Here is a 25,745-nt window from a genome sequence, read left to right on the forward strand (position 1 = left end):
CTGATAGGTGGGAAGCCTGTTTCTCCCCCTCCCACTCCCTCTGCTTGTGTTCCCTCTCTTTCTGTGTCTCTGTCAAATAAATAAAACCTTTTTAAAAAATGACAGGGCAGGGCACCTGGGTGGCTCAGTGGGTTGGGCTTCTGCCTTCAGCTCAGGTCATGATCTCAGGGTCCTGGGATCGAGTCCTGCATTGGGCTCTCTGCTCATCAGGGAGCCTGTTCCTTCTCTCTCTCTGCCTGCCTCTCTGCCTACTTGTGATCTCTCTCTGTCCAGTAAATAAATAAAATCTTTAAAAAAAAATGACACGGCAGGAGTCAAATCCACATCTTCTTTCTTTATATGCATGTCCTGGACCTTTTCATTTAGTCCACAACAGGGTTTCTGAGTTTTGGGGTCACATAACATGGGGTGCTTTGTTGTGGGGTGCTGTTCTGTAGACTGTAGGCCATTTAGCAGCACCCCGGTCTCTGCCTGCTAGACCAGCAGCACTCACACCCTAATGATGGCAATCAAAAATGTTTCCTAATATTGCCAATGCACCCAAGGGGCAAGTGACCTGTGCTGAGAACCACCTACAGCCAGCACATAATTAGAAAGAAATTTCAACTATTTGTGTTCTGCAAATTTTGTACTCTTTGGAGACGATTTCAGAAAAAAAAAAAAAAAAAAACTTATTTTTGGCCTCCAGGACATCTGTGAAGTAAAGGAACTAGGTTAAACATGGGTGTCCACCCACTGCATAAGAAAATCTTGACTACTCCTTAAGAAAATTCACAATTCTCTCATATCATCTAGTATTCAGTGTTTTCAAATTTCCCTCAGCTGTCACAAGAATACCTTTCACAGCAGCTTTTGTTTTTTTAATGCTAACAGGCAAGCTTGCTTATTTATTTATGTTTTGAAGATTTTATTTATTTATGATAGAGAGAGTAAGAGAGGAAAGCATGGAGGGGTGGGAGAGGGACAAGCAGGTTCCCAGCCCATCAGGGAGCCCGATGCGGGGTATAACCAGAGCCAAAGGCAAATGCTTAACTGACTGAGCCACCCTCTTTGGCCTTTTTTAGTTTCAAACACTAGTCAACAAACTGTGGCCCATGGGCCCAATCTGGCCTACTACCTTTCTTTGTAAATATGCTTTTGCCGGAACATAGCACGCTCTTTCATTTATATATATGGTTGCTTTCGTGCTACAATAGCAGAGGTGAGTAGTTACAACAGAAACTGTATGGCCCATGAAGCCTAAAATATTGACTCCCGGGGTGCCTGGGTGGCTCAGTGGGTTAAAGCCTCTGCCTTCAGCTCAGGTCACTATCCCCAGGTCCTAGGATCGAGTCCCACATCGGGCTCTCTGCTCAGCAGGGAGCCTGCTTCCCTTCCTCTCTCTCTGCCTACTTGTGATCTCTGTCAAATAAATAAATAAAATCTAAAAAAAAAAAAAAAAAAAGACTCCCTAGCCCATGACAGAAAAAAGCTTGCTGATCTCTGACCCAGAACGCTCCTCTTGCTTTTGTTTTTAATACAATACTAACAGTCCAGAACATTTGCTCACAGAAACTTTTTTTTAGATTGATCTGATTAATATACATTTATTGAAACTGAACATACTATACTTTAAAATACAAAATCCTTGTGAAATTATCAGTGCTCCACAGGGCAGCATTAAACAACTCTTTATGTGTCCAAACTATAAACACAATAGAAAGGCAAACAGTAAATTGGAAAAATAATTACAATTCCAAGATCTTATCTCTTTTCATACTTTATTTTTCAGGAAGGAGGAAAAAAAAGCATGTCCTGTCTGACATCTGGTAGAGAGTTTCAACGACAAATGGAGGCTTTAACTGATCAAGTCCCTGTATCATTTAAATAGAGAAACCAGTAGGAAAAGCAGGAGTCTCCTTCTTCAAAAAAATCGTAACATATAATTTCAAACACATGCCCCCAAGTGTACAGAAATTGAGATATATACACAAGACTGTCAGCACCCTGAGTGTAGGGCTGGGTCCCTAGCATGCCTGATACACAGAAAGTAGTCAATGAAGGTCCACGGAATAAAGAAATGAGTAGCATTCTTTTACACATCTGGGCAGGGTAGGTTGTCATGAAAATATTCACACCCATGTATTAGACTAGTCGATACATATTTTTTTTAGCATAAGAAGCATGCACATCACACTAAATGTCTGGCCTGTTACTGTTTTGCTAGGAGCTCAGACGTGTTCACCTGAAGTAGCATTCAATTAGCTCAGAACACAGAGAGCCAGAAAGCATCTGGCCTCCCCTTCCAGTGAACTGAGGCCAAACTCTAATGAATAGTACCTTCTCCCCTTACTCTTTGGATACAGTGTGTCTATCCCACTGACCACCTAAGACATTATAAGTGAAACATAAATCATAATGAAAGAAAGCTCTGCTATCTGGTTTTATCAGTTCAATAACGAGGCTGAGGCCACGCACGGTGTAATTCCTCCCCACTTCTCTGAGATGTCATTTAGCCTATATAAAAAACCCTTTGGACCTCCCTAAACCACAGTATATATTTTAACAGTAATCTTTAGGAATAGAAGTTAATAGCCATCAACTCTGGCACAGCTCACATAAATGGCCCTGAAGAGTGAGCTGTTGATCACAAATAAAGCTGAAGATTTAAACAGTTCCTGGTTGATGCTTGAGCAAAGGATCTCTTTCCTGGTTCCCAAGGCGGAATATGGCCTTTGCATGGTTGAGGAGGGCATTCAGGCCCTGGCCTTTGAGCACAATCCTAGCACTGCGGCCGACCAGTTTGTACTCCTTGTGTTTTCTGAAAACAACGTGTTAGACAGATTAACAAAAGATGTCCACCTGGACTATGTTACTTTCTATGATCTCTTACATGCCAAATACAAGAGGATTATTCCATTTAACCCAATCCACAGCTTCTAAGACATTGATGTTTTACGAAAGTATAGTTTTTTCCCTTCTTCATGGAAGAAATGTGCTTGCCTATTCTAATTTGTGATTACATGGTAAATAAACTGACACAATTTTGTAAAGGTACTGGTATCTAGTAGCATTTTTAGGACTAAAAAAAAAAAAAAACACAGCAAAATTAATAGTCTAGTTTGGTATTCATCATTCACTAGAAGATTTTTCTCCCCTACCCAAACTGTTTAAAAGCAAAAGAGGGAAAATGGCCCATTTATGCAGAAATATGCAACTTATTTTTGACAATATACTATAGCAATTTAAAGTGTTAAAAGTAGCAACTTACTTGTATACCAAAAGGGTTATCACAGTGACAAATATGGCTAAGCAGCCTACCGAGACCAGGGCACCATTTGCCATTCTTGAAGGGGAAGCTGGGTCTTAAACAGAAGCAAGACAATATTAGTGACATCCTCCGCCTAAGGGACAGGCTACTTGTAATGCAATTAAATAAATGAGGAAGGGAGCTATCCAAAGATATATGGCTCCCTCTGGGTTTTCAGTAATCTTTTCCATTAAATAATACATAGTCTTTGGGTCAGCTTATCTTCCATTTAGAGAATGAGTTAGCATGTCTGGAACACTGTGTTAAGGGCTCAGAAGAGAGATGTCATGTCCTGGAGACACCTGCTCAGGTCTCAGCTGACCCCGCAGCGCCCACATGGTGAAGGGCTCCATGACCCTCCCCACCGCTCCTCTGGCAGCATCTCCCACTACCTACCTTCCAGCTGTGCTAAAAATCCTAGAGTGGCCTACGCTTCCCCTGCTCTTTCAAATCTCCAGGCCCTCTACCAGGAACGTCCTTCCCCTGGGCTCATTTCAAGCGTTCACCCCTGTGGGGTGACTTCCGGACATTCATGAGGGCTGAGGGTTCTGGGTCAGGACACCTGCCTGTGTCACTCCTCTACTTGCCTCTCTTCCTCTGCCTCGATCACACTCTGTGGCAATTACTGCTTTATACACACGCTTCTTTCCTTCTCCCAGACTGTGGGATTGTATCTTCTCTGTATTCCCAGAAACCAGCAAATTAACTCATCTTATCCCTACTGTCAAAGAGGAACTGGAGTTCATCTTTCTTTCTCCATTCCTTCCACCACTGTGCAGTTCCAGCCACCAGTCTCCCCCCACCCACCCCCACAAAAGGACATCTTGTCTACCTGCTTCCACTCTCACCTTCCCATGATCTTCGCTTCCCTTAGTAGTTCAAATGATCTTTTTTTTTTTAATTTTTAAAAAAGATTTTGCTTATTTATTTGACAGACAGATTACATGTAGGCAGAGAGGCAGGCAGAGAGAGAGGAGGGAGCAGGCTCCCTGCTGAGCAGAGAGCCTCATGTGGGGCTCGATCCCAGGACCCTGAGATCATGACCTGAGCCAAAGGCAGAGGCTTAACCCACTGAGCCACCCAGGCACCCCGTTCAACTAATCTTTAAAGGCATCTATCAGAGCATTGCTTCAAGCCTGCCAGAGGCTCCTTATACACAGAATAAAGCTCAAGCCCTACCCGTGGTCTACAACCATCTAAATGGACTGCTCATTCCTGAAAGTCAGGCTTCAGTTCAGAGGACACTTTTCATAAGCAGATGCTGCTGGGTAGGCAGGACTGTCACTGACCTCCCCAACCTGGAGAGCCAACCTCTGTTCCCTCTCTCCCCCATAAGCATGGGAGGACATGCCGGGACATTCTTCACAATGTCATCTTATGTGTGATCTCTTTCAGCCCACAAAAGCAGGGCTCACAAAAGCCTTCTTCCTCTTGTTCCCCACTCTGTCTGGAACTGTGTATCTCAGGCCTACAGCTCTGCTGGGCACGGAGGAGATGCTCAATGAATATTTGTTTAAAGAATTGCAGGTGCTTCATGAACGTTCATGGAATCAATGAGTAAAAGTCATTCCTCCTAAAAGTCTCTTGGTTTGCTTTTGATCAAAGATCTGTTTCTGAAATTCTGATTTTGAAGCCCAAGCCATCAGGTTACAATCCCCCCTGGGTTGAAAGCTCTCTTTTGGAGCTTCCTTTATTTGGATTTTGAAAATGGCTCAGGTCACCTAAAGTTCTCACTCACTGTAAGAAGAAGGAAAGGAAAGGCAATATCTAAATGTCTAATCTGGTAAGAGAGCAGTGGTTTGCCAGCTCCTAGGAGGTTTCGTAGAATAGGGTATGACCCTGAAAGGCTGTTCTAAGAACTCCCCACAGCTGCCCAAGAGTAACCCCAGCAGCTTCTGGGGTTCATGTCTTTGCCTAGGTGGATTCTTAGGACAATAGGGTACCAGTCTCCCTGTTTTATAATTTAATTGGAGAACACTGTTATTTTTTGATGTTTGGCTTCATACTTTTCCCTTGACATATAAATCTCTTCGAGCACACAGTGATCATATCCCATTATTACTGGTCCATGATCACAGCTGATATTTTTCATCAAAAGACTTATCTTTGGTCATTTCACTGGGTCTCTCTCTCTCTCATCCCTCCCCTAAGTAGATTTGCTGTGGGACTTTCATGCCAGTTGTCAAATCCACATTAACGACAGTTCAGTGATTTTTGCAATGAAATAAAATTAAACACTGACAGTGAAGCCTTGAAGGGCTTTAGGACACATGGTACCTGTGATATGAAATGTTCGTACAACCACAAAACAACACTTACCTCTTGCAGAGACAGAGACGAGGGTGCTCGTGAGGGCCAGACTTGTATTATCACTGAGGGTCAGGTTCATACAGTATGTCCCTGACCCACTGAAGGCTCTTCTCACAGTCAGCAAGCAAGTGTCATCTGTGTCTACATCTACAGGGTCACAGACTGTGTTGTAGGTGATCTGGCAGGTAGGGTCAGAAACTATGGTACAGACCTCTGTGGGCATGCTGAGGGGACAGACGGCACCAGGGGAGGGAGATATAATATTAGTTTAAAAGGAACAATCATAATCATTACCTGGCCATAAAATTGACTAGAATTCCATTTGAATTCCACTAGAATTAATTTGGAACCTTATTCTTTGATTCTTGCATACGATGTAAGAATATCAAACCATTTGATGTCAAACTGTCACATATAATTTACTCCTAAACAAGCCTGGGTATGAGCTACTATTTCCCCTGTATCCTCAGTAAGATGTGGCTCTGGGGGTAGAGGAGGAAGAAATTATGACCGCCCCCTTTCCAAAGGCAAGGGGCTGTTGGAAACTGTGTGAAGCCCAAGTCATTCCTCCCTAGAATGCCTGCAGGTGTGGTCCGCTGAGGTGTCGGGCAAGGATACTATTAAATGCCAGAGTTGGCCCACCTGGGTCCCCACAGAGGTTAAACAGTGACAGCAACAGTGGTGGTTGAGTCACGATTTACTACATGCAAGACACAAAGGGGCAGATGTGTGACACGGCCTTGATTATCCCTCTCATAGGAAGATGAGGAAAGTAAAATAAGCCTAGTATAGCAGGCGACAAACCAGCTCAGCGAGTGGGAGGCAACTGGGAGACTAACATGAGCCATTAGGGGTGGAGCTGGGACTTGAATAAGTGAGGCTGGATGACCACGAGGCAACACGGCCGCGCATTACTGTCATCAGCTCTGTTTCCCTTGTGGGTGGACCTCCTGGATGGAGACCTGCACAGAGGACACCTGCTCTTCTCAGCTGGGCTCGTTCCTCCATCAGCTTTTCCTCAATTTTTCTGTCATCGTCACCCCTCACCTCTCCCTAAGATGGAGAGCTTGTTAGCTATCCCTTTTTATCAAATAAGGCCACATTTTCATACCATCTCATTCCCTTCATTAATTTATACATTTACATACATACATGTTAATTACTTAATTTATCTATTACACAAATATTTGTGATGCTTTAGCTTACTCAGTTAATTAATGTTATATTTATTAACTTATATTTAGTCTATTAACTTCTAGTAGTCTATTATGTAGTTCTAACCAAACCATAGGAGGTCACATTATATAATGCATTAGAAAAAGCTTTGTCGGGGCGCTGGGTGGCTCAGCTGGTGTCTGCCTTGGCTCAGGTCATGATCCCAGAGTCCTGGGATTGCACTGGGCTCCCTGCTGGGTGGGGAGTCAGCTCCTCCCTCTCCCTCTGCCTGCCTTGTGCTTGCTCTCTCTCGGGCTCAGGATCTCTCTCTCAAATAAATAAAATCTTTTAAAAAAGACTAAAATATAAACCTTGAAAAAAAAAAAAGAAAAAGCTTTGTTAAGTTTAGAGATACAGGATTATTGGGCAATACTGTTAATTCATGCTAGGACATGGTCATTCCACACTGGCTTCCCACCACTTGGAGGGACCTCAAGAAGCCTAGGATCTGGGCTCTGAGACAGACCACAGCCTGTGAACCATGCTCTGTGGGTACCCACCATCTATGGGGCAAGTTCGGTAATCACTGTTTGCTTCAGTGGACCCATCTGTAAAACGACGAGACTCCGGATTGGGTAAGGATTCAATAGGAGAACCGATGTAAAATATTAAGAACATAGTAAGTGTTCAATTAATAATTACTCTTCAATTTCATCAGCGATTTAAAGGTAGTGAGCATTGCCCAATCTAGCAAAACTGAGGGCTTCTGAGCCCCTCCTGGGCCCCTTCCTGGTTGTGGCTGACTGATGAGCTGGGAATCTAGATCAGCTTCAAAGGGGAGCTGGTGTGACGGCCTCTGCTCAGGCCTTGGCCTGATCCTCTGACTGAGATGTACTCACATCCCTTGACAGGTCACAACAAAATCCATCAGCGACTTGTCAGGCTGTGGCACGGGCGTCACAACGTCTGTCATCTGGATGATGTTGACCTCCAGGATTCCATCTAACAAAACGCCCACCCAGAAAAACACATCAAAGTACAGCAAAAACCAGACCGAATTATTCCTTCACAAATCAGAAAGCCACACAAACAGAGACACGGCATTCTTGCACTCCTCTGGGAGTCTACCCCACAGTGTGGATAGGTGTCTATGCAGCACGTTCAAAGTGAAACCGAATTGCTCCTCATTCCAACCTGGTCCTTGGTTTCTGGAGCTTGTGAATGTGTTAGAAGGCTGCACTCCTTCCGGGCAGGAATTCCAGAGAAAGGTAACCCCCGGGGAAGACGCAGGCCTCAGGCTCCGGCCCAGCCAGCTTCCCTCAGCCTTAGGGTGCAGAGTCGGGGATTTACCCCCATCTCCAGAACTGGGGTGCCTCGGCTGGGCTTCGGCCCCCACCTGTCTTCTCTGTGGGGTGCCTGAGGGCAGTGCCCACGATACATAGCCATCTGTGGTAGCTCTGCTCATCCCTGTTCCTTACACACTAGGCAGGCGACTTTGTGAAATCAGAGAGAGGAAGGAAGTGGCAGTTGTGGGAACTTGCTACTGGCCTTTCTTCAAAGGCAAGTTCCTTCAGATTTCTGGAATGCGCGGGGTGGGGGATGTAGGGCTGGAGCAGACTCATTAGTAGGTGGGCCTCACACTGGGCTCGTTTCCACCAGAATGTCTAAGGAAGGCTGGCGTAGGCCAGTCGGAATCTAGAAACTGGTGACATCCTGGCTTTGTGCCCACGTGGCATCACCTTGAACAGAGAGCAAGGGCCCCTGCTCCCACCCCTCCAGAGTCAAGAGGGTGAGAAGGTGGCCCGGGGTAGATCCCAGCATCCTGCCCCTGCTGCTCTTACCGACAATCGTGATGGTGGCTTTGAAGTAACCGTATCTGTTAATATGGCAGGTTTCCTCAGGAGTTGCCCTCAGCTCCGGGGAGGGGTCACCCGCTGATGCTGGAAAGTTGGATTAATAAGATTTTAGATGAGTTGCTGAGAATGTAAAAGATTTACATAATAGATAATAACCCCAAATCTAAACAGGTATTTGATAATCAACAATCTAAACATCTACCTGCCCTTTAGAAAAACATCAAGATTTCTGAACTATTAAATTATTGCAGAAATTTGAAGTGAATATGAATGATTCACAGAGATGTGAGAACTAGCAGGAGTTATAATTGTTAAATTATGTAAGTGAACACAATCCTGTATCTTCTTTAAACACGGCAATCAAATGAAAGGTAGAAGCCATATTAAAATGTATGATACAACAATCATGACAAAATCAAGCAGGGTGTGACAGATAAAATCGTATGTTGGGACGTCTGGGTAGCTCAGACGGTTAAGCAGACGGTTAAGTGTCTGCCTTTGGCTCAGGTCATCATCCCTGGAGTCCTAGGGTCAAGTCCCTCATCTGCTTGTGCTCTCTCTCTCTCTCACGCTCTCTCTCTCTCAAATAAAATCTTAAAAAAAAAAAAAAGACTAATGTTAAATAAACTAACATTAACCTTTACCATTTAGGAATTTTTAGACAGTTCTAGATATTACAGGAATCTACAGTTTATTTTGAATTTTACACCTGGTCTCCTTATTTGTAAAGAAGACCATGGATACTTATAGAAAAAGAAATTCTCCTACAGTTGGGGCACCTGGGTGGCTCAGTGGGTTAAGCCTCTGCCTTCAGCTCAGGTCATGATCTCGGTCCTGGGATCGAGCCCCACATTGGGCTCTCTGCTCAGCGGGGAGCCTGCTAACCCCTCTCTCTCTGCTTGCCTTTCTGCCTACTTGTGATCTCTCTCTCCCTGTCAAATAAATAAATAAAAATCTTAAAAAAAAAAAAAATTCTCCTACAGAAATATCAGAATGAAGCTATATGATTAAGTTGTTCAGTGCAGTTATATTTGTAACTGGAATTAAGATTAATTTAATCAACCATCAATAAGAGAATGGTTAAATAAATTATACATTTATACATACAATATTACTTATATTCTAAGTTTATACATACTATAAAATACTATGTAGCCATTTAATAATGTGAGTTAAATTTTATGTGCTTACAGATGTCCATGATATTTGTTAAGTGAAGAAAAACAAATTATAGAACCATATGGATAGCACAAGACCATTTCCTTAAAAAGCAAAACAACACCTATGTATCTGTATAAAATATGTTTGTAAAGGCGTAGAAATAGATCGGAAAAGAAACGCTTCCAGCTGTTACTAAGGTTTAACTCTTGGGAGGAGAATGTGAGTAGGGATTTTTCACTTTTATTCTAGGCTTCTCTATTGTTAGAAATTTTATTAAGGAACATGCATTAATTTTGTAATTTAAAACATTTCAAAAAATAATGGATCAACATCAGTAATAACTTAGTGTCTTGATTAGATATTCCAGATTTAATGAGATCTCCTTTTATTAATAACACACTGTTACAACAATTTATTATTTATAATAGGTTTTGGAAAAAACAAGTGCAGCAAGTCTGGACATCAGGTTGGACTATTTACTCTGGGTTTGGTGATGGCGCCCTCTTGTGACCAGTGGGAGGATGGCAGTATGTTACCATCCCCTTCAAATTGGGGTGCTGAGTACTCATGGCACAGTGGGGTGGGAGGGGGCATTAGGTGGAAGCTAACACTTTCCAAAGTAGACTCTTAGGAACTTTTTAAATGGCCTCATATACTATATATTACATATACTATTAGTAGAGAATGGGATTTAATTTATTATGCCTTATATCCAGAACAATCTTAATGTCTGGAGTCTTTACTCTCAAGGTATATTCTTTCTTGGGCCATTTGGAAACCACTTCCAAGTACAGCTGTGTTTTGATGGGACACTGGATGGATGTGGGCAGGGAAGGGAGGAGAATGGAAGTAGGGAGAAATGTGGGAGGAGGAAGAAAGACAGTGGGGATGGCCTGAATGTTTATGAAGGGCGAGATGTATTCTCATAATGAGAAAAAATGGGAGAGAATCAGAGACGTGATGGGGGACACTTGGGTGTCTCAGTCAGTCAAGCATCTGCTTTCAGTTCAAGTCAAGATCCCAGGGTCCTGGGATTGAGTCCCGAATCGAGCTCCTTGCTCAGCGGGGAGCCTGATTCTCCCTCTGCCTGCTTCTCCCCTGCTTGTGCTCTCTCCCTCCCAAATAAATAAATCAAATCTTAAAGAAATGTGACAGGCCAGACAAGGAAAGCATTTGTACACATAACAAGGACCAGTACAAATTAGAAAGGTCAAAGAATGGCACTTAAGTCATGAAATTCTACTTGCAAAGTGGAATTTAAACATACTCTCCTTTCTTCCATATTCTAACAGCTTAAAATGGTGATAAAGTGGCTCAAGAATGACATGTACAGAATTGAATCACAGCAGACTCAGCACATGGTTCTTTAAGCTAGGGATCTAATTATGTAACCTATATTATTAGATTTAAAAAAAAAAATAGCTGTTAAGGAACCCCCCTCAAAGATGACCTGGAAAACACTTACATAAAGGAGAGGTGGGTTTTGGAGGTTTGGGTGAAGGTGAAGGACAAGGTCCAGGCACTGCAGCTTGAACGGTGAGGTTAAGGCTGAAGGTTCCATTGAGCACATACGTGTGATTCAAAGTTGGGTTGTTGGAAACAAACAGACCAGTATTATCCCCGAAGTTCCACTTGTAGTTGACGGCCGACTCATTGAGGAAGTGACTAGGGTCGTGAATCAGGACACTGAACATAATGGGGAGGTCCCTGAGGAAGGTTTCATCAGATAAATTGCGATCATTCTTCTGGTACATAGTCACAAATACAGGAACGTGATCTAAAAGATACACCCCAAAATAGAAAGAACACACAATTGCTTAATTTTAAGTAGAGGACTTCGATAATGCTTTTAGGTTCAAAAATTAAAAGTAAAATGAAGGCCGCCTGAAGGGTGGCTCAGTTGTTAAAACATTTGCCTTCAGCTCAGGTCATGATCCCGGGGTCCTGGGATCCAGCCCTGCTTCAGGCTCCCTGCTCAGCGGGAAGCCTGCTTCTTTCCTCCTACTCCCCCTGCTTGTGTTCCCTCTCTCACTGGCTCACAATTTGTCAAATAAATAAATAAAATCTTAAAAAAAAAAAAACAACAATAGAAACTAAAACTAAAACTAGAGATAATTTAGCATTATTTCTCCTCTTCCTATGCAAGTTTGCTAGGGTTTTTTCCAAGTTATTCTGGAAACACAGATGGAGTAAAATATATTTAAATATATAAGCGAGGGAAGGAACCCATACAGATTGTAAGCCAGCCCAGAACACTTAGCTCTAACTCTTACTTAATCCACTAACATCACCAGAATGAAATGCCTCACTACCAGTTAACTTCAAGTTCACACCACTCACTCACCTGTTACCACGTACATGTCTTTCACTTTTGCGATGGGGACATATACGTGGTGGTGTCTTCTATAAACAATTACTTCCATGAGTTGGGGGCCAAGTGTCACATTGGCTGTGTTTATAGAAACTCTTGCTGAACCCCGTCCTAACTTCTGCAAATACTGACCTTTGAGAGGATGGAAATTTTTAGTTATTGGCCACATTACATGATCATTATAGAAAGTTGTTGTTTCTTTACGACTAATCACTGACACTTAGAGAACGCTCTTGGAAAAGGAAAAACAGGATGAGGATGTAGGTCCTGGCTGCTTCAGAAAGGGAGATGGTGCTCATTTTATATAAAACCTTATAACATAAACTCACTGTTCCATAAATATAATTTGTATATAGTTGGTTAAAATGGGAAGAGAAGTTTAGTGGGAAAATGCTGTTTAGTTCTTAGTTTACAGATAAAAAATGTTTGTAAGTAAGACGTCTGGCACTTGAAATACATGTGTTTCCCGGAGAATACCCATTCAATGCAATAGTGAGGTGTCTAAGGGAGCTAAAAAAATTTATCCAATATTGTTGTAGCAACATTACCATTTCAGCTATATCAAGCAGTTTCTTTCTTTCTTTTTTAGGGGACTAGAATCCTCCATTTTCTAATAGAATTTGTATATAATAAAACAAAATAAATGGTGAAAAAAGAGGTAGGGTATGGTAGACATAAAAAGTAATGTAGTGGTTCTATAAACACATTTCTAGGACATTCTTGACTCACTCTTTCTCTTTCTCCAGCCCGAACCTGAATCTGATTGCCACCAGCTAGTGAGTAAAAATGATTCCTATCCCTCAGGGTCCAAGGATTTTTCTAATGCTATTGAGGCACCCAACACAGATGTGTGACTGAACAACAGGGATGCTGAGATGGATTGCTTGTGGGCGTGTTTAAAGACCATGTTTAACACATGGTCAAAGATATCAGAAAAATACACTAATCTCAGGGATATGTGATTTGGAATCCCCTTTACCTGGAGCCGCAGAGGCAGTTCTTTTGCAGGTTGTAGGGGAAAGAGGTGTCTCACAGGGGGCTAGTTACACATGAGGAAAATGTTAGTCCTGGCATAGGGAGACCACAGAAGCAAGTGTTAGTTGAAGGACAATATCAGTTAACTTCAGATAAGGAAATCCAAAACAGTCTTGTTAGAAAAACAGCAATTTCTGGGCTAAAAACTGGTTTTAATAGATATCTTAACTAAAAAGAGGGGTAACGAGAGACCGGAGTGCTAGTGAGCATATATGACTCCCTGCAGATGGTCTGGTCAAAAAAATCGTGACATCTGGGGAGTTGATTGGGCCATGAAGGCACTGAAACAAGGTCAGCCTTCAACCCCTATTTAACTAGATGGGCATAATATTTGATATATATTTTGTACTTTGTTAAGCTGATGGATATTGCTAATGTGTTGTTCTGATTTATAAATGAGTTAACTGGACAAAGAAACTTTCTCTAATTCATGAAAAAGGACAAAACATTTAGAAGTTTGGAGCCTGCATGGTTGGTGGCAGTTTTCAAACTGTCAGAGCCAGATGGCACCTGCTGACATATTTAAGAACTTAGCAGCTTTGCTAATCATAACCTAAATTTGCTCCTCCTAAAAATAATCACTTCACCAATAATAAAACAAGAGTGGATACCATTTGTGGTTAAAAAAAAAAAAAAGGGTAAGCTTTGTCAAAGAAGAACAGGGGTTAGATTATGTTATTTCTACACAGTGGAATATTATGCAGTCATTAAAATAATGTACATAAGGAATTTTAATGACACGATCAAGTACTCATGATAACAAGATTGGGTATACATTCTAGTCTTAATCAAGGAATACTAGCAAAAAAAATACTATTGTGTTAACAGTGATAATCTCTGGTGTCAATTACAGGTGATTTATTTTTCATCTGTACTCTTCCTGCATTTTCCAAATTTCCTACAAAGAGCGTAAGTTTCTTTCTTAAAAAATCTTTTGATAATAAAAAAATTAAAAAATAATCAAATGCCCATCCGTGTGCCATTTGAACAAATATTCCTATTTTTTGTATTACTGTTTTAGACAGAAAGAAACTGAATAGTTTTCTTTTAAGAAAGAAAAATGAATTATTGTTTTTCCCCTTCTTCTAATTCCTTGGTGTTCTGAAGATTTGCCAAAGCTAAATAAGATTTTCATTTTTATCCATCATGCTCCACCCCAGCTAAGGAAAGTTCACAGAGTAACTGTTGTTAAACTCTTAAGTGTTAGCATTCTTGCTTATAGAATAAGAAAGGTGGGAAAAAATGTTAAAATTTGAAGGGCAGGTGAAGAAGCAGCTAAGGGGGTTTTGTAAAAAGTCCAACCAAGTGTGTGAAAGACGTAGACAAAACTGCATCTCCTCCATCCAGGGTGGTGAGGGAAAGGCTTTCCATCAGGGAACATGTGGTGATGGTGTTGGCTGTGGTCATTTCCCCAACCGCCTTCCTCGGTCCAGTTGTAAACGTACAGGTCAGGAGATGGATCAGTATCTAAACAGAGAAAGAAACAAGCCAGGCTTGTCATCTGGGCTCAGAATGCCCAATGCTCATCACTGAATTAAACACCTTTTCATATTTTCATAAATATAAACATAGTTGGACAACGAAAACCCTAATTTTGAGAATTCATCTAGTGGTGTGTATTTATGACCTGTTTTCTGCCTATAGGCTGTATTTCAGTAAAATTTCACATAAAGCAATTATTCAGGAAGAGCCAATCTAGAAATACTAGAATATATTTATTTTTAATACTGGACCTCACACAACTGTACTCAAATCAAAATGAGGGATGCTTTATCTTTTTATGTTGATACTGCTATCTGTAGTTGTTTTTTGTTTTTTTTTTTAAAACCCTGAGTCGGGACGCCTGGGTGGCTCAGTTGGTTAAGCAGCTGCCTTCGGCTCAGGTCATGATCCCAGCGTCCTGGGATCGAGTCCCACATCGGGCTCCTTGCTCCGCAGGGAGCCTGCTTCTCCCTCTGACTCTGCCTTCCACTCTGTCTGCCTGTGCTCGCTCTCACTCTCTCTCTCTTACAAATAAATAAATAAAATCTTTAAAAAAAAAAAAAAAAAAAACAACCCTGAGTCATTTAGCATCAAACAACTCTCAACTCCTGGAGATTTGGCACACTCCTAAAAATAAGGACATTAACCTACATAACCACAGTATCATTACCACTCTTCCTATAGTCTGATCAAGGGTCACATACAGTATTTGACTATTTTGTCTCTTCAAACGATTTGGAAAAAAAGATAGATAGAAGTAAATATGGCAAAATGTTAAAATTGTTGAGTCTAGGTAGGAGGTTTTGGTAGACTCCGTGTACCCTGATTTCAACTTTTTTGTATGTATGACAATTTCTTTTTAAGCAATCTCTACACCCAATGTGGGGCTCGAACTCACAACCCCAAGATCGAGAGCTGCACGCTTTCCTGACCGAGCCAGCCAGGCACCCCAACATATTTCATTGTGAACTAGTCATGACCAGTATCTTTTCATCTAGACCAGTTCTCTCACCCTCTTGGTTTTTTTATATCATTGACATTTTTGAAGAATCTTTTTATCTATCAATATATTAGAGCCATTTTAATTTTTTTATTCTTAAATTGTCCCAAATAGCCAGGAGGACTCCCTGCAAGCTGGCTTCTGTGTCCTTGTGATGCGTCTCTGTTAGTCCGTATTTACTTACTTGGGGACACTAAAATATGCCAGACTCACCTGGTACTTTCCCTGCCCTAGACCTGCAGTCAGTATTTAACTCAAAGGTCCCTGGTTCCTTTTTGTGATGACAGGTATTACATAAAAATTTTCCTTAGACACAGGGATTCCTTCATATAAAAATGCTCAGAGGACTAAAATGCCATTTTAGGGGCGCCTGGGTGGCTCAGTGGGTTAAAGCCTCTGCCTTCAGCTCAGGTCATGGTCTCAGGGTCCTGGGATCGAGCCCCACATCGGGCTCTCTGCTCAGCAGGGAGCCTGCTTCCTCCTCTCTCTCTGCCTGCATCTCTGCCTACTTGTGATCTCTTGTCTGTAAAATGAATAAATAAAATCTTTAAAAAAATAAAATGCCATTTTAAACATTCATAAGAATTAGCATTTTTAGAAAGAGAAAAATTACTACAAATTTTAGACACTTGACACTTAAGAAATATCAAACCCTTTTTATATAGGATCTAATGTTTTCCTAATAGAACAATGATAAATTAATAAGGAATGAATGCAGACAGTTTAATAGAAGTTCTAAGTCAGAAAATCAGATCGTAAGTGTATTTAACAGTCTTGTCACTGATTGAAGAATCTCAGTTATTAGCTCCGAGTTTTGGGGAATGTGCAGTTCTTGAGACAATTTCCTTTGAAGCATCTGTGTTCCTTTGTGCTCTTTAACATGTACAAAGAGCTTACCTGCCTTAAGGGCAAAGCGAAACTACAACATACACATCTTAGCATTTGTACCAGCCACAAAAACACTGGGTTAAGCAATAATTGTAAGCAGAAATCAGTCTGATCAGAAAATGTTTGACAGATCAGCTATTCGTCAAGTATCCAGAAGAAGTTCAAGTAACCAAACCAAAATCCGAGAATCAACAAGGTATTCTCTGGATAATCAACTAGACCCTAAGAAAGAGCCGAGCACGACGACGTCCCTCTTGAAGAAGGTTCCAAGTGGCAGAAAGCCACCAGTTTGCTCAAGTGGGTTTGGCTAATGTTGATACAGGAACTGGACGGAGCAACATGTCCCTGTCATCCAATTTGAGGAGAGGATGACATGGGGTGACAGCAAAGCACCTGTGAGTGTTTAGGTTTATGAGATGGGTCTCCAGTAGTTAGGAAAACTAGCCTATTCCTGTGGCGTGGGTAATATTCCTTACCATTTCTGCAGTTATTCTCATAAACTATGTTGCCATTGACATCTTCCTTCTGGCATCTGGGGAACACCAGGTCTACCACAAACGTGATGGTTGAGCCCACAAGTGCTGGTGAGTCACTGGTCAGCATCGCCTGCACGTGGCCTCCTAGCACATAGAAAAGTGCAGTTTAGTAATCAAGCATCTTTTTCCTTTCGTTGACAAATAAAGTAGAGTTGAATCCACCAATAAGGACCAGAGCATCCCAATGTCTCTCTCTCTCTCTCTCTCTCTTTTTTTTTTTTTTTAAAGTGAACACTATGCCCAGCGTGGGGCTTGAACTCATGATCCAGACATCAAGAGTCACATGCTCTACTGACAGCACTCCCATCCTTACACCTCTTAGCAATAAATTATTTTCTGGATTCCTAACTTTTGCTTTCAGAGTACATTCTACAAGGGGGGAAAAAGGAAGTCAGACCAATTAAAGAGGTCTTTGATCATAGAACATTTACTTAAGACAAAAAAGAATCTGCTCAACTGGATTGAAGAAACAAGTTTTAAAGGTTTGTATTTTTTAGGGCGCCTGGGTGGCTCAGTGGGTTAAGCCGCTGCCTTCGGCTCAGGTCATGATCTCAGGGTCCTGGGATCGAGTCCTGCATCGGGCTCTCTGCTCAGCAGGGAGCCTGCTTCCTCCTCTCTCTCTCTCTGCCTGCCTCTCTACCTACCTGTGATCTCTCTCTGTCAAATGAATAAATAAAATCTTTAAAAAAAAAAAAAAAGAGTTTAAAGGTTTGTATTTTTTAGACTCAAAACCGATGACTAAAGGACTCACTCTTTCATGCAAATGGGAAGATACTCACTTTCTGATAAACCACATTTCTGATATGGTCAAAACTGCTTGAGTGTCTCAGCTCTTCTGAAGAGGACCATTCCCAGATTATGTAGAGGTTCAGGGCGAAATCTGTTTGCTATCCAAAATCTTCCAAGAATTACGAACTTGTCAATTTCTAAGTGGATTAATGTTGAGTGTGTGTGACTTAGAAAGTGACAACGTTGAGATAAAAAAAAGATTGCCAAATCCAGGTGCCTCCCACTTGGTAACTACAGTACAGTCTTAGAAGCAACGTAAGCCATGTGATCTTCAAGTCTACAATGTAAGAGACTAAGTCAAATAGGAAATGACAGTTGTTTATCTTGAATATGTGATTTACCTCTCCAGGAGTTTTTCCACCTTGGGTCTTCCTTCTTCCATACTGGGTAGAGTTTTTCATTCCATTCATTCTCATCTGATGACCAACCAGTTAGTTGGCTGTGCTCCCTCGTATAACCAGAAGTTCTTTCATTGCTCAGCACGTCATGAAATCCTAGATCAGTATTTAAATGATCAGTATTTAAAAGCAAATAATTTTGCTTACTCCTTTCCTCATTTAGTACTTAACAATACCTAAGTAGTCAAAGCAACTTCTCGGGACGCCTGGGTGGCTCAGCTGGTTGGACGACTGCCTTCAGCTCAGGTCATGATCCCGGAGTCCCGGGATCGAGTCCCGCATCGGGCTCCCAGCTCCATGGGGAGTCTGCTTCTTCCTCTGACCTTCTCCTCGCTCATGCTCTCTCTCTCACTGTCTCTCTCTCAAATGAATAAATAAAATCTTAAAAAAAAAAAAAAAAAAGCAACTTCTCATTTCATAAGTTTGGAAAATCCTACTTAATATTTCCAGTAATCAAACAAATAGGTTTTTATTTGAATGTCTCCTGAAATAGTTTAAATAGTTTAAATACAACTATTTAAATAGTTAAATAGTTTAAGTACAACTATTCAGACACTCTTTATGTACTTTATTTTTTTTTTTTTAAGATTTTATTTATTTGACAGACAGACATCACCAAGTAGGCAGAGAGGCAGGCAGAGAGAGGGAAGCAGGCTCCCTGCAGAGCAGAGCACCTGATGTGGGGCTCGATCCCAGGACTCTGAGATCACAACCTGAGCTGAAGGCAGAGGCTTAACCCACTGAGCCACCCAGGCGCCCTCTTTCTATACTTTAAATAGTCAAAGAGGGGCACCTGGGTGGCACAGGGGGTTAAGCATCTGACACTTGGCTTCTGCTCAGATCCTAATCTCGAGTCATGAGATGGAGCCCCATCTTGGCTCTGCGCTCAGTGCAGTCTGCCTAAGACTGTCCCTCCCTTTCCCTCAGCCTCCCCCTCCTCCATGCTTGCTTTCTCTAAAATAAATCTTTTTAAAAAAATAATTTACTTATTTGACAGAGAGAGAGAGAGAGCACCCAAGCACAAGCTGGGGGAACAGCAGGCAGAGGGAGAAGCAACTCCCCAAGGAGCAGGGAGCCTGACACCGGACTTGATCCCAGGACCCCAGGATCATGACCTGAGCCTAAGGCAGATGCTTTTATTGACTGAGCCACCCAGGCATCCCGTAAATAAATATTTTAAAAAAATTAAATGAGTCAAGGAAAATTTCTGAAAGTTGGTATTTCTGAGCTGTTATTTAACTTCTCAATACATCTTCTCTGATTATTTGAATCTGATATGCTAGAATTAGGAAAACACTGATGCCAACGATATTCAGATCAGTTTTGGCATCTTTTCCCATTCTTACCTGTTCTCTTGGCTAAAAGAATGTCAGGCTCAGGAATGCCTCCAGGTTTCCAAGAGATGCAAACCAGTATTGGAGAGCTCACTGTTGAACAATCTAACTTTTTTATGGCCCAGTATATGTTCTGAATTGGTGAATGTCCCATATGTACTATGTAATTTACAGTGCTTTTAAAAATATTATGTTAAGAGCTGGTTGGTAATGTTTTGAGACGTCTATGTTCCTGCTGATTTTCTATTTGCTATTTCAATTACTGAGAGAGGACTGTTGAAATCTTCAATTATAATTATGGATTTGCCAATTTGCCAATTTCTTCTTACAGTTCTGCCAGTTAATGTATTTTGAAACTCTGGAATTGCCAACTCTTCTTCATGAATTGATCCTCTTGCCATTAGGAACTGACTTTTATCTTTATTAATAGTCCTTGTTCTTAGGGATACTTTGATAGTAATGTTTAGTGGTTAACAGGTAGGTCTTTTTCTATCTTATTTTTAATGGATATACATTTTTAGATTTGAAGTGGGTTTCTTATAGACAGTATATTGATTTTTTTAATGTAGTCTAACAATCTCTACCTTTCATTCAGAGTGTTTAGGTAATTTATATTTACTGTATTTATTAATACCGGGGGATTTAAGTCTACCATCTTATTTTTCTATCTGTCCCATTTGTTCTCTATTCCTTTTTCTTCTTTTCCTGTACTTCTTGGGGTTATTTCTGGAGTCTATATTGGCTCCACTTCTGGCTTATTAGCTGTATCTTTGTGTTTTGTGTGGTTGCTCCAGGGCTTATAAATTTCTAGTTCTTCTGAAATTCTTTCTAATCTCAAGTTGATGTCTTTTTACTTTGCCTGACAACTCCAGTGGTCACATGGTCTCTCCTCTCTTTGAGGATTGTACAGACTGGCTGGCTGCCTACCTAACATTTCCAGGCTGCACTCCTACTCTTTTTTATGCTTGTCGCAGAGCTTCTACTATAACTGCACAAAATTCCAACAGCTGACTTTCCTAGATTTCCTTACAGTATGGGCAGAAGCAGCTGATTAGAACCTGGTCGGTCAGAACTGAAAGGAAGTCTTCTGCGGGCTTCTGTGAAGTTTCCCTCTCTGTCATCTGTCTATCCATATACACACACATACACACACGTATATAACAAACTCCATTTTGTTCACATCAGAAGTGATTTTGGGGACAGTAATGTAGGGACGTGACGCTCAGAGCTGGGACAGCCATACTTAAACAGGAGGGCCCAAATCTGAAGAGGCAAGCCAACACACTGAGGAGGTCAGAGTGGATGGAAGAGAAGAAAGAGTTCTCAATGTTGTCGAGTTCTTGCTCTTTTCCTGCCTCTGGACTGGTTACATAAAAAAGTGTCTTGCTCAACCTATTTGAGTATTGTTACAGCCAAGAAGTCAATTGTCTAGAACCCACAGCTAATCCCTAACCGTTCATTATGATAAACTGTCCTCTCATGTGGCCTTGTGTTGTCTCCTGAATACTGGAGGAGGACTGCCACAAGGTGTGGTATTTGGCAGGTGCTCAGAGAAGCCATTTTGAATGGATACCACCAACCTCTATCTTCTATTTATCCTTTTTGGTAGAAGGAAGCAAAAGCCTGTCGTTTCCTTCTTATAAGGGAGACAGATGGAATGGGAAAGAATATTGAAATGAATATTGAACAATGTAGATGTCTCACGCTGGGTGAATGTTACAAGACTTGGTTTCTTGATTTTGTTGCTAAACAGTCTGTGTTGACCTCAGATCATGTTTTCTCTGGGTCTCCAAATCAGACAAAAATCAAGTAAGACAAAACCAAAATGTCTTATGATTCTGTAAGATTATTTTTATTTGGAAACAGATACTAAGTGAGGGTAGGAAATGTAGCTTTATCAATCGATGTTTATAACTGGATATTCATTCAAATTGAGTCATGGAGTGGTAGAATATTCAATTTGGAAAAAACAGTTCAAATCGCTTCATTTTACAGATGAAGAAATTCAGGCCTAGAGAAATGACAGAATTTACTCGGGGTCACTTTTAATGGAGTGGAAATGAAGATTCACATCTTTGGATTCCCAGGACTAATTTTTTCCCACTGTTCCGAAGAGTCTTCCTCTTCCACAGATCCTGAGAGAAAGTGAGTGGTTCCAGGAACAATCAAAACACGGGTGTCTCCTCTGATAATAGATGGCAGAAGTCAAGGAAAGTCCAGGAAAAACATCTACTTAAAAGAGGGACAAGGAATAGATACCTGGGTCCAGGGAACAGAATGGAGAATGTCGAAATGGACCCACACAAACAGGCCTTACTGATTTTTGACAGAGATGCAAGAGCAACCCAATGGAATTTCAAAAGATAGCCTTTTCAATAAATGGTGCCATCGGAAAATAGAAAGCATAGGAGAAATTTTCAGGCTCTAGGCTAGGCAAGAATTCTTTGACTTGACACCAAAGACACGATCCATAAAAGGAAAAAAATGATAAATTAGACCTCATTAAGATGAAAAACATTTGTTCTGTGAAATAGCACGTGAAGAAGATGAAAAGGCAAATTACGAACCGGGACAGAACATTTGCAAACCACATTTCCAGTAAAGGACCGCTATCTAGAATATATAAAGAATTTTTAAAACTCATTAAAAAAATCCAATTTAAAAAAATGGATAAAAGACCTGAATAAGCATTACACTGAAGAGGATACACAGATGGCAAAGAGACACATGAGAGGATGTCCAGTTTCATTAACCAGTAGAGAAATGCACATTAAAACAACAGTGGGGCATCACTTTACACCTATCAGAATGACTAAAAAATAAAAATAAAAAAATAACAGGGATATATCAAAAGTAGGCAAGAATGTGTGAAGACACTGGATTGCTTGTACACTGTTGGTGGGAACAAAACACCGTACAGCCACCCCGGAAAACAGTTTGACAGTTTCCTGAGAAACTAAACATGCAACCAAAACATTGTACTCTTGGGCATTTGTCCCAAAGAAATGAAAACGTATGGTCACCCAAAAACCTACACACAAATGTTCGTAGCAACTTTATTCACAGTAGTGCAAACTGGAACAATCCAGAGGTCTCAAAATGGGTGAATGTTTAAACAAACCGTGATATATACATATTGTGGAATCTACCAGCAATAAAGAACTATTCAGACATGCAACACTTCAATAAATTATGTTGCATAAAAAAAGCCCCTAAATTACCTATTGTAATGATTCTATGGATAACATTCCTGAAGTAACAAAATTATAAAATTATGAAAACGGGAGAATGGATCAGTGGTTGCCAGGGCAGGGGGGTGTGGTGGGAAGGGGAAGTTGTCATGATGGAACGGTTTGGTATTCTGACTGTAACAGTGTCAATATCCTGGCTATGATACTGTGCAATAATTGTTTAAGAGGTTACCATTGGGAGAAACTGGGTAAGGTATACAGAGGAATCAATTTGCATTTTTTCTTAAGTTACATGTGAATCTACAATGACCTCAAAAAGCTAAGTTAAAAAAATAGAACAAAAGACTCCCAAGAGTAAGCAGGTTTTAAAAGAAAAAAGGTGTGGGGGAGGGGGAGTTAGACGTGAAGGGAAATGGAGTCACAGCCGGCACCGATGTGGCTTTTCTCTCTCTATTCTAGAATCTCACCCCAGCAAAGGGGAGGTGGCCAGGTTGCTTGTGAACTGCTCCGTCAACACCTGCAGGCCTGCTCTCGCTCTGACCACGCCCCTTCATGCTCTCTCTCTCAAATAAGTAAATAAATTTTTAAAAAAGAGTTGGACGCTTAACCCACTAAACCACCCAGGTGACCCACAAGAGGAGCTTTTGAAACAAGGAGGCTCCAACCTGACCTCCCCAAGGGTCTGCTTTCATCAGTCTGGGCATGGGTCGTTAGAAAGCCCCCAACCTCAAATGTGAGACTAGAACAGAGCCTTGGGGCCTCGGCTCTTCTCTCAGTAACCTCACCCGAGTGGCAGCAAACTCCTGGAGGTCTGTGAAAAAGGTCCCAACAGGCCTAGGCACAGCTTCCAGGGGGGGGGCGGGGAATGATCTGTGAACTTGGTTCTAGATTCGGGGCCCTGTTTCATTTGAGCCCTCTACACTGCTGGATAGAAACTAGACGAAGTTTAGTGGGTGGCACTGCTTTGTTTCAGGCCAGAAAGATTGTTCCTCACACCAGCACCCTCCCCTTGTCTGGTGAGAGACAAGGTGGCAACTACAATGTGGGCAGGGGGGAGCCCCCCAGAGGGGCACCTGAGTGGCTCAGTGGATTAAGCCTCTGATCCGGTGATGATCTCAGGGTCCTGGGATCAAGTCCCGCACTGGGCTCTCTGTTCAGCAGGGAGCCTGCTTCCCCCTCTCACAGCCTGCTGCTCTGCCTACTTGTGATCTGTCAAATATATAGAATCTTAAAAAAAAAATTCCTCCCGAGAGAGGGGCCGGCATGGTTGTTGCTTTCCCAGCACCTGAAGCCAAGAACGAGCGGGAGGCATTCTGCTGTAGGGTGAATGTTCCCAAAGGTTTCAAGCACGAAAGCTTCCTGAGAACCTTCATGAAGCCCACCTTCTGGCATGGACAGCGATACCTCAGACAACCCATCATTTCCGCCGACAGAGAATGGGTCAAAACACACTCGTGTACTCACGTCTGGCAGCATCAAGCGGCAATCTTGCAGCCAGAAGCAGAAACCCCAGGAAACAGTGGAGACATGCCATGCTGCGAATTCTCAAAGACCAAGGCAATCAAGGTATATAACTTTTAACTCCCCGGGCTCCATCCGCTGAGAACGGCAGCGGCTCCTCTGGCCTCTCCCTGCCCTGCTCCTTGTTTTAATTAAATACAGGGTGCCTCGGGGCAGATCATGTGATGGTATTAAGCAGTCTTGCCTGATCTGGTCTCCCAAGTTCAAGCTCTTAAAAACTCATGTGCTTCTGACTCACTCACTCTTAGCCTCCGTTTTCTCTTTTTACCAGTACACTGTTTGCGTTATGATTCCACATTTCCAGTGAGAGAGACTTCCTTTCCTATGGACCCATTTTCATATCCTTCACCAAATAATATTTCGAACTCCAACCTCATCAATTCAACTTGCTGCAGTTCCTTTACTGATCCATTCACCCAGCTCATTTAGAGGGCCAGCTCTTCCCAGAGCTAACTAAGGCTCGTACATTCCCTTCTCCCCGGAGGAGACACAACTGGGGCAGGGGGGTGGTCGTGGAGTTACAGCTTCGATCACTTGAAATTCGGGGTTACAGATGAGTAATAGTATATGTGGTGCCAGAGGGTGCTTGAAACACATGCCCAGGCCACCGGTTGCTAAGAAATGTCATTATAGGCCCATTTAGGACACCCAAGCAGTTCCGTAGAGCTTCTGGAACGACCTGCCTGATTTCCGGTCACTGCTCTAAAAGTATTCTGTGTTGTACCTCCCAGGGCCGATTGCTTAAAACATAGTGCATGTTTATTTCATGTCAAAGAAACCAGGCATTAGATGAAAAACCAAGCTTGCCTAGAACAAATCGTTTCTGGTTATACAATGTGTAGAAAACGTGGCAACATGAACACTGAACAGCCTGGGATCTTTCTGTAAGTCCCAGCCACACAACCATCTTCAGTATACATGGAAGTCCTAACAGGGGGCGGGGAAGATAGGTTGGAGGCATTAATTTAGGTCTTGGCGGTGCTAACAAGGCATAGGAAGAAAGTCTGTGAAACTGCCGTCGGCCAAGCAGGTGTGGGCAGCTCCCTGCCCAGGGCCACGTGCAGCTCTTTAAAGCTCCTCTTACTTTGAAGCACGCATGAAGAGAACAACAGCACAGAAATAAAACTATTTTCAAAAATGGATGAATAAATGAACAATGGAAGTATTTATTTTATGTAATGTGAATAATCTACATCGTTGTGTTTTTTTAACAACATGTTTAACTTTTTTTTAAACATTTATTTATTTGACAGAGAGCACAAGTAGGCAGAGTGTCAGGCAGAGAGGGGGGGAAGCAGGCTCCCCACTGAGCAGGGAGCCTGAAGTGGGACTTAATCCCAGGACCCCCGAGATCATGAGATCATGACCCGAGCCAAATACAGACGCTTGACCCTCTAAGCCACCCAGGTGTCCTGGGAGTTACCACTTT

General features: G+C 41.9%; 1 protein-coding gene across 1 annotated transcript; it reads right to left on the reverse strand.

The window, feature by feature from the left end:
* Positions 1-1,570: 1,570 nt before the first annotated feature.
* GPNMB (glycoprotein nmb) lies at positions 1,571-24,463 on the reverse strand. The gene is made up of 11 exons (XM_059396720.1): positions 24,260-24,463; positions 18,214-18,366; positions 17,024-17,167; positions 14,480-14,644; positions 12,116-12,274; positions 11,237-11,548; positions 8,596-8,694; positions 7,654-7,756; positions 5,609-5,823; positions 3,251-3,344; positions 1,571-2,800 (listed from the first exon to the last, which is right to left on the reverse strand). The coding sequence occupies exons 1-11, from the start codon at positions 24,327-24,329 to the stop codon at positions 2,647-2,649; spliced, it is 1,668 nt and encodes a 555-aa protein (XP_059252703.1). The 5' UTR covers positions 24,330-24,463; the 3' UTR covers positions 1,571-2,646.
* Positions 24,464-25,745: the final 1,282 nt, after the last annotated feature.

Source organism: Mustela nigripes, chromosome 4 (assembly GCF_022355385.1).
Source record: "Mustela nigripes isolate SB6536 chromosome 4, MUSNIG.SB6536, whole genome shotgun sequence".
Classification (NCBI taxonomy): domain Eukaryota; kingdom Metazoa; phylum Chordata; class Mammalia; order Carnivora; family Mustelidae; genus Mustela; species Mustela nigripes.